Below are 10,098 nucleotides of genomic sequence, written 5' to 3' on the forward strand. Positions count from 1 at the left end.
GTGTGTGTGTGTGTGCATGATTGTGTATTTTCTGTGTTCTCCTTCTGACTGTATACTGACTCATTTATTTCTGTGTGTGTGTGTGTGTGTGTGTGTGTGTGTGTGTGTGTGTGTGTGTGTGTGTGTGTGTCTCCCTTCTGGCTGTATACAACTCATTTATTTCTGTGCTGCGTGTGTGTTCTGCCTTCTGGGCTGTCTTTCCCAAAAGCATCAGTAAGCCTAAATTGATCGTAGAGGCCATTGGCTTACAAAGCTTTTTGGAAATGCTCGTTGTTTTAGTCTCACCCATTTTTTGCTGTGTGTGTGTGTGTGTGTGTGTGTTTGTGTATATGTGCATGTTCTGCATTGTGGGTGTGTTATTGTCTCACCCTCTCATTTCTGAGTGTGTGTATGTGGCAGGGTGGAGGGTGGGCCGGGTCATGATGCTACACATCCAGCCCCTAATCAGGCTAATTAGCCCTCGAGAGGGATAAAGTCAGACTGGAGAAGGCAGTGCAACAGAGAGAGAGAGAGATTTACGGGCAGCTGCCCGACACCTGTGTGTGTGTGTGTGTGTTTGTTTTTTGGTTCTGTTCTATATAAGACTATTATTTATATAATCAAGCCAGTTCTCACCATTAATCCCTTTACAGTTTGTGTTTAGCATTGTGGCTGGTTTATTGGTTTTATTTAAAAAAACAATGCTCTGTGTAATTGTCTCACCAGTCTCAAACATTGTTGTGTGGAAGTGTGTGTGTGTGTGTGTGTGTGTGTGTGTGTGTGTGTGTGTGTGTGTGTGTGTATGTGTGAGCGTGTATTTATCACTTTGTGGGGACCAAATGTCCCCATAAGGATAGTAAAACCCGAAATTTTTGACCTTGTGGGGACATTTTGTTGGTCCCCATGAGGAAAACAGCTTATAAATCATACTAAATTATGTTTTTTGAAAATGTAAAAATGCAGCAAGTTTTCTGTGAGGGTTAGGTTTAGGGGTAGGGTTAGGTTTAGGGGATAGAATATAAAGTTTGTACAGTATAAAAACCATTATGTCTATGGAAAGTCCCCATAAAACATGGAAACACAACATGTGTGTGTGTGTGTGTGTGTGTGTGTGTGTGAGCGTGTATTTATCACTTTGTGAGGACCAAATGTCCCCATAAGGATAGTAAAACCCGAAATTTTTGACCATGTGGGGACATTTTGTCGGTCCCCATGAGGAAAACAGCTTATAAATCATACTAAATTATGTTTTTTGAAACTGTAAAAATGCAGAAAGTTTTCTGTGAGGGTTAGGTTTAGGGGTAGGGTTAGGTTTAGGGGATAGAATATAAAGTTTGTACAGTATAAAAACCATTATGTCTATGGAAAGTCCCCATAAAACATGGAAACACAACAAGTGTGTGTGTGTGTGTGTGTGTGTGTGTGTGTGTGTGTGTGTGTGTGTGTGTGTGTGTGTGTGTGTGTGAGAGTGAGTTTTGCATTCTGGATGTTTAACAGTCTCATCCTTTAATTTCTGTTTTTTTTTTGTTTTGTTTTTTTTTCTGCATTGTGGCTAGTTTATTGATTGAAGTTGACGGATCAAAAAAATTGCTCTGTGTTTTGTTCTTTCCCATTCAATTTAAATGGTCGGTCAATTTTAACCACGAAAACAAAAAGCGTCCTTTAAACTACAACACATAGAGACAGTATCACCTAGATATATCATAGAGACTGTGTCTGTTACCTGAACTACCAAAAACCTGCACTACTGATTAACGTCAAACTAGAACAAAACAAACAAATTAAAGATATATATTAAATAAAGATTGGGCTACTAAACATTAGATCTCTTTCTACCAAAGCACTAATTGTTAATGAAATGATTAGAGATCATAGATTGGATGCACTCTGTTTGACTGAAACCTGACTTAAAGCGATGAATCTACTCCCCAGGTTATTGTTATAAACATGAGCCTCGTCTGAAGTGTCGAGGAGGAGGTGTTGCTAAAATTTATAGTTAAGTTTTTGATGTTACTCAGAGGACAGGATATAAATGTAAGTCTTCTGAACTAATAATGCTTAATGTGACACCATCAGATATAAATAAAAAAACTCTGTCGTCTTTTACCCTTGCTACAGTGTATAGATCACCCGGCCTTATTCTGATTTCCTTGGTGAATTTGCTAATTTTTTATCAGATCTTGTAGTTACTGTAGATAGAGCTTTAATTGTTGGTGACTTCAACATTCACATAGATAATGAAAATGATACATTGGGATTAGCATTTATCGATATTCTCAACTCGCTTGGAGTCAGACAAAATGTAACAGGACCAACTCATCGCCATAATCATACACTAGATTTAATTCTGTCATATGGAGATGATGTTGATAATATAGAAATTCTGCAGCAGAGCAATGACATCTCGGATCATTACCTCGTCTCTTGTATGCTATGATGAGCTAATGGTACTCAGTCTACACCAGGTAGAACTATTTTTTCGACCACTAAAGATAGTTTCTCTAATTATCTTCCAGATCTATCTCATACACTCAGTAAACCCCAATGCCTAGAAGAACTTGATGAAAGAATAAATACAGTCATCTCTAGCACTCTTGATAGTGTATCCCCCTTCAATTAAAGAAAATGAAAGAAAAAAGCCCTGCACCATGGTACAATGATCACATTCATGGAGCACAAGTGGAAGAATACAAAATTAGAGGTATTTTGTGGTGCATGGAAAGATAGTGTCTGTAGCTACAGACAGGCACTAACAGCTGCCAGGTCAGCATATTTTATGCGACATTGGATGCTGAGGACTCGATTGGGTCCATCTTTGGGTCTGCCCGCCCAGTCTGACCGTCATGTTTGTCCGGGCCATGCGATTATCGGTTGGACTGGAACCCTCCACCCTCCCCTGAGCGCTCCTGACTGGATGATTGGTTCCTGGGTTCGGGCGCCGCTCACAACCACCCACTCCCGGATCCTGTCTTCCCGGAGGTGCACGACAAACTGACGAGGTCGTGGAGGGCACCTTTCGCTGCACGAAACAGACTTCGGGGTTCGTCCGCTCTCACTACCCTCGACGGCGGGCGGTCCATGGGTACACAGAGGTCCCTCAGGTAGTGAGCCTGCAAGCTGCCCCGGAGGAGGTAGACCCAACCCTGTCGTTGCTATGTCCGGTGCGCCCATTGCGCGCCTACTTGGATTGCACGCAGAGCTTTAGACGCTCTGAGCAGCTCTTTGTATGCTTCGACGGACATCGGAAAGGGAACACTGTCTCCAAACAGAGGCCAACATCGAGCGAGTGACAGAAGGGGAACATCTTGGTTACTGTCGTAACCTCTGTTCCCTGATGGAGGGAAGGAGACGTTGTGTCCCTCTTGCCACAACACTGTACTAGCCACTGAAATGGCCGGACCTTCTTATATTAGCCATATCAATGGTTTAACATCTTAAATGTCTTGTCTTTTTGCGTGATTTTTATTGAATTTTTTGCTTGCTAGCTGTATATTCAGTTGTTATACACTAAAATAATTACAGGCAATTGCACTTACTGTATATATTAATAAAATCTAATAAAGTCTAGCTTCACAATTTTTCTCACGTCCTCTAAGATCATGTTTCACTCACAAATAAATTACATTACTGAAGTAAAATGGGTTGTGAATGTCATTTCATGTTAACTTCATTACTCGGTCCAGGCAGCAATTGTGGAACTTTTTCCTGATTATTGCGGCCCAAAATGACTGAATTTGCGGCTCATGTACTTGAATCTCCACAGAAGAATTGTCAGGGAATTGCATTGTAGAACTGTAAGGGAACTATTTGATGACTATTTGTAACTCCCCGACCTATTAATCAAGCAGTGCTGCCTTTCCCATAAGGTTTTTCTGTGCCTCATCACGCTTCTTATTTGTCTCATCTCTTCAACACCATATGTGCTTTGTTTGACCCTCCAGACGGCATGAAAAAAGCCTTGTCCACCATCTCCAGACCGCTCCAGCCTGCTTTTGATGGGATTAGATCCTGCCGTGATGTCACCCATAAGGTCTGCATAGTAAAAATAAAAGCCCTTTTAAATAAGGCCCTGACAGACGTAAAGTTTTATCCTTACCCTGCAGAGCGCAGGAAACCTCAGATACCACTAGCGCTAATGCTGGTAAGACAAGGTGGAATGTAAAAAGTTACATCTCTAGAATAAACAAACATGACTGAATTGTCCCCGGGCTGGGCGCACAAGTGTGTATGAGTGGCACATTCCAAGAGCAGGGTACAAAATGTGGTCTGAAACTCAACAAATGGTCATGAAACATGAAAATGTTGATCATCAACCTTAGGGGCTTGAATGAAATATTATATGGGCAGTTTTATTTAACATATATGTTGTATTATTTTTGCCATTTGTGCTACCTTTTTACCAACTGAATACCAATTTGAGCATTTTGCCCCTTAAATACAGGGCAATCCCACATGTGAAGTTTTCATTTCGGCCAAATTTCGGGACGTCCCGGCTAATAAAAGCAGTTGGCAACCCTTCTTCCAAGGTGTCGCAGTTTTAAGTCATAATTTTTTTGTAATGGGGGACATTTTGTGGTTAGCAGAAAATTTGAGACACATTTGGTTATCTGAATTAGTTTATTAGTGTTAGTATTTTTGAATGTTGAAGTTGAATACAGTTGAGAAGGTCAAGACCTCTGAGATGGGACAGGGCAAAATCCCCATTTTCAGGTGGGTACAGACATTTATTGAAAACTACATACTTTTGATGTAATGTTTATTACATAATAGTTTCTAACATAATATCTAATGCTTTAAAAAAGTAATGGCTACAAAAATGTATCCTGTTTTCATGTAGAGTGCAGACTGAAAGAAAGAGCAAGTGTGTGTGTGTGTGTGTGTGTAAGGACACAAGGAGATGCTAATAAACTGCAAACTATGTGGATCACCCCTCTCTATACCCTACCTCGTGCTAACAGTTACTCCCAGGGTGCCGGGGTCACCTGTCTATCAGCAGCAGAAATATGACCATTTATGTCATCAATTTTCTAATTTGCTCTGGCGGCAGCTGCTCGTTAGCTGTGCTGAAGGTGCTGAGCTATGACGCACTGGTCACTAAGGCCAGGCCACTGAGTTTACTGTGCATTAGCTCACTGCTCTACTTTTTATCTTTAATAAAAGGAGCCTGTCAGTTACCATGAACACATCAGTTAGCAGAAATTATAGCCTGACATTGAACAGAACTCGAAGTCGCTTAATTTCTTAACTTACTGTTTGCTGTGATGTGACTTACCAACATGATTTCATGCATCTATGAAGAAAACTGCATTTAAAAACATAAAGTAGGAAATTAGGTTTGTTTTGCGCTTGTATTTTCAATTGTGCATTCATAATTTGGTCCACTGAGAATGTTGAAGTGTGTGAATAACATGTATTAATGGGGAATCTCACTAAACCCTGTCAAGCATGTCAAGGTAAAATCTCACCCCAAAATTAAAAGAAAGAAATATGTAAAAAAAGTAAAGCCTTTTGTAGGTGAAAATTCTTTCAATCTGGAACTAGGATTTAACTGGGTCAGGGAAACTGGCCTAAAGTTACATAAACAAATGTTTATATATGTTCATTAAGACACATTTGACAGAAAACCTTCAAAGACTCTTGTCACTGCAAAGACAACATTTATATCCTTTTGTGTTCAGTTGTCCTCTCGAGTTAAGTGGTGGTCACACTACACTTCACGCTCCATTCACTCCTATTCGAACGCATCCGAATACAGCAGACCAGAAAAAGAAATTCATACTATGCTGTATACCAAACTTCAAGTTTGTGATGTCTGAACCATGAATTTGTACAATGAGAGGACCAATAGAAGAGTGAAACGTCAAACCCTGACCTCTTGGCTAAATTCAAAGGATACATAAATAAATGCAGTGAGTTTTATTGTAACCATTAAGGTTGACCATCTTAGATTTTGTCCTGTGACAGTTTATCTGGCATTTAAGCAAACGTATGACATAAACTATGTAATCAATTAATGAGTTAGAAACTAAATAAATGAAACAATCATAGGGTCAGTTGCACCTGCTATACGTAAGTTACAACTTAGCCTAGTGTGTGGTTAATGGGCACTAAGTCACAATCTATGCAATACAAAATATTTGAGCGTTGCAACATTAAACTTAGATAGAAAGTAAACCTACGTATAAACTCAATATTTACAGAAGCCTCTGACCAGGAGTAACAGATGGAATAAAAAAGCAGTCTCATTTAATGACATCAATGAGCTCATATTTTGGTTGACAGGCTTCAGTCCTTTTGACATATATGATGATGTTGCATAACACGTGTTTAAATTTATGGGAGTTCATTATTTAAAAAAAAAGAAGCATGAAACCGATCTAATGGTGCACTTTCCTGTGTACACCGCCCGGTGTCAAGTTTCAACATACACGAAATAGATATTAAAATGTATTAAAAATATATATATAAATATTGCCCCATGTCATTTCAGATACAGTTATTAAATATTGTTATTTACATAGACTAAATATACCATGAATTAAATCTTGTTTTATTACATATCGTATTTCAATGGGGATATCATTACAGATGACAGTTACTGTGAGTAACTGTCAGCTGTCAAACAAGTTTTGAATATAAACCGTAACAAGGTCAAACTGAAATTCGCAGCTTTTTTAATACATCTGTGTACAAATTTGAAGGCTGCTTATGGATCAATACAGGTAAATAACAACATATAGAAACTGTATCTAAAATAAATAAGATGTGATAAATAAATACTAATACAACAAGGTTGGAAAAATAGACATATTCATTTTAATATCCTATATATAATTTCAATGTGTTGAAACTTGACACCGGGCGACGCATCCTGAAAACTGCACCGTTTGAACGGTTTCATGCTGAAGAGCTGTTTAAGTATTCATTTATTTTTTTCTCCCTCGTAAATGTAAACGAGTGTATATGTCAACACAATAATATATGTCGAAATGATTTATGCCTGTTACGCAAAACTTGAGCTCATTGATGACACAGAATATTAGTTGGCTTTTTTTGTTCCATCTGTTACTCCTGGTCGGAGGCTTCCTAAATATTTAGTTTATACGTAGGGTTACGTCTTACCTGTTTAATGGTGCAACGCTCAGATAATATTTAGTAGTGCGTAAATTGTGACTTAGTGCCCATTTATGCCACAACTAGGCTAAGTTTTAACTTATGCACAGCTGATGCAACCGTACAAGTAATGGATGGAATGAAAAAGCAGACATCAATGAGCTCTTGTTTCGCATGACAGGCTCCAATCCTTTCGACATACATACTGATGTTGACATTAACACTCGTTTACATATACGAGAGAGAAAAAAACGGCTCCAGGCTCTTCAGCATGAAACCGTATAGATGGTACAAAGTGGTCATTTTAGAAACAGTTATTAAATATTGTTATTTACACAGGCTAAATATACTATTAATTAAATCTTGTTTTATTACGTACCTGTATTTCAATGGGTATATAATGTATTACAGCTGACAGTTACATGAGCAAACAAGGTTTGAACATCAACTGTAACCAGATCAAATTGAAGTTCACGGCTCTTTAACTCTTCTGCGTACAAATTTGAAGGTTGCTTATTGGATCAATACAGGTAAACGTCATATTATGTGATTACGCCTTACTTTACGGAGGGCTTACGACCTACTAGTTAAGTCTTGCCTGAAGAACAGGTGGTGCAACCAAATTAAGCACTGCCTCAATTACAAAGTAACGTGTAGTTACTAAGCCCTTAGTGTGAACTTTACGTCCCAAATTACGTGAGATCTGGTGCAACCGTACCCAGATATATCTTTAACTCAATAAACCCCAGGCTGATATAATTTCTTACCCGTTTCATTACTTAACAACACTGCTTCAGGCAAAAGAACATGCGTGTCCAATACATTTGAACAATAAAATCAAAGCATATACGATAAAACGCTCAAATGTGGCCAGATAATTGCAGACAAAATGTGAATATTTCAGAAATATCACCAAAACAACAGTTTCCAGCAATTCACATCACATTACTTTGTTCAAAATGCCGTGTTTAAAAATGAATAAGCCCAGAAACTACTAAACTCTCACTTATAAACATAAAACTTACCAAAGACATCAAGTCAGCTGTCATCACTCGGGTTAACATAAACATGAGCAGTGTAACTGATCCGTAGCAGGCTAGTCTGGGCTATGCTAACGCTAGCAAGATTAGCATGATGGGACTCTGTCAGCTAATACAAGAAAACAATCAATAAATTGTATGTCAATAACACTTCATTTCTATGTTTATCTGCACTATAAATTACGGTCATGTATTAAAATGTTGGTTGCTAATAATACCACCAAGTAATAGAAAGACACACATATAAAGCCGCAGAGTGACTAGCTGATGTTTGCTAATGATTAAATTAGCTTCAGTACCGCTTTAATTTTAAAATCAATAAAGCTTTCAGCTTTAGTCCAGGTTAAGTCTTAGTTTCATTTTGCTTATAATGTAGAAATGTAAAAATACACGTGAACGTAACACAACAGGTATGTTGATAAACAGTGTATTCATGAATAAAGTGTCAGCCCTAATCGCGAGGATTCAATCTCAAACACTGCTCTATCAAGAGGCCATGGAGTGAAGGACCATTTTTACACGGTCCTCTATAAGAGACATTAGCAGAAGAAACCCCAAACTTCTCAATCAGAAGGCGCATAGACTGAGTGATCTTTCAAACACTCCACCATCAGGGGCCAAAAACAGTGGTCCTTCAAACACACCCCTGCAACATGAGCCCTAATAGTGAGCAGTTTTCCCTTACTGCTCCATCAAAGCACCATGAACGAGAGATCAAACACTCCTATCAGGAGCTCTGGGAATGATAATTGTCACTCTCCTCCATCAGGAGGTTCAGGGGTGAAGAACATATCTCGCTCTCCTCCATCACAATCCCCAGGAGCAAGTAATCTCCCACACGTCTCTTTTATAAGCCGGACAGCCCAGGAATCAGTTGTGTATCTCCATGCCATGGTTCTCTGATCCAATCCGGAATTGATCAAATCCCCCTTAAACCCGTCCAGACCGAAACTCACCGTGCAAAGGCGAGGCCTGTAAAATAGCCCCGGAGGTGCCGTCAATGACTTTGATGCTACCACGGCTGGTGACGGCCAGGATCGCGTTGAGGGCCGGGTGGTAGGACAGGCTCCGTAGGCCCTCCTCGTCGCAGCGCAGGCATCCGTCCCTCAGCACGACCCAGTCCGGCGAGGCCGCCGCCATCTTCCTGCTATCTTCCCTTCCTGCCTTCCCTCCTCCTTCAGCAGCTCCTCCGTGGAAAGGACTCGACGAGAAAAAAAATGTACGTTGAATCCACATGTACCGCTGCGCTTCTACTGCGGACTGTGACCCTCCTTCCGATACCGCAGGAGCAGCTATTCACCATCAGCGGAGCGGACACCAGCGACTCCTTCTGCTCACACTCTCAAGCAGGGAAACGGAACTGGCGTAGTCACAGTGTTGCTGGCCGCCGAACCTATAGGGGCGCTGTTATAGATAGATAGATAGATAGATAGATAGATAGATAGATAGATAGATAGATAGATAGATAGATAGATAGATAGATAGATAGATAGATAGATAGATAGATACAGAGCCATAGATAGATAGATAGATAGATAGATAGATAGATAGATAGATAGATAGATAGATAGATAGATAGATAGATAGATAGATACAGAGCCATAGATAGATAGACAGACAGACAGACAGACAGACAGATAGACAGACAGACAGATAGATAGATAGATTTGGTTTTAAATGGTATAGTTTTTAAATTAAATACACCAGGGCAATGTTTTTGTATTGTGGTGGTCTTAAAGATTACTTTAGTATTTTTAAAGTATTATTGCTGTATTATAAAAGTATTTAATTTTAGACATTTCTAACATGGTTAATGTTGTTTTCATGATGCATGATGTATAAATATAATAGACAATGCACACATACATTGGCATTCATTTTATTGATATTTGACACGGAATGAACAATGCCCATGCATATAAAACAGAGCGAAGTTTTACAGCAAGTGTTTGAACTTGGAGAGAGG

General features: G+C 39.3%; 1 protein-coding gene across 3 annotated transcripts in view; it reads right to left on the minus strand.

Annotated features, from left to right (window-relative positions):
* The window catches only part of LOC127656848 (baculoviral IAP repeat-containing protein 6-like), a 191,222-nt gene extending 181,773 nt beyond the window's left edge, over window positions 1-9,449 (minus strand). For 2 of the 3 annotated variants that reach the window (XM_052145341.1, XM_052145340.1), the window contains exon 1: window positions 9,089-9,449. In XM_052145341.1, the coding sequence (XP_052001301.1) occupies window positions 9,089-9,368 (280 nt within the window). In that variant the 5' untranslated portion in view covers window positions 9,369-9,449. Of the gene's footprint in view, window positions 1-7,471; window positions 7,542-9,088 lie in introns of those variants that run through there. The other variant, XM_052145342.1, reaches the window with a different exon arrangement.
* Window positions 9,450-10,098: the final 649 nt, after the last annotated feature.

This window comes from Xyrauchen texanus, chromosome 16, assembly GCF_025860055.1.
Source record: "Xyrauchen texanus isolate HMW12.3.18 chromosome 16, RBS_HiC_50CHRs, whole genome shotgun sequence".
Classification (NCBI taxonomy): Eukaryota; Metazoa; Chordata; class Actinopteri; order Cypriniformes; family Catostomidae; genus Xyrauchen; species Xyrauchen texanus.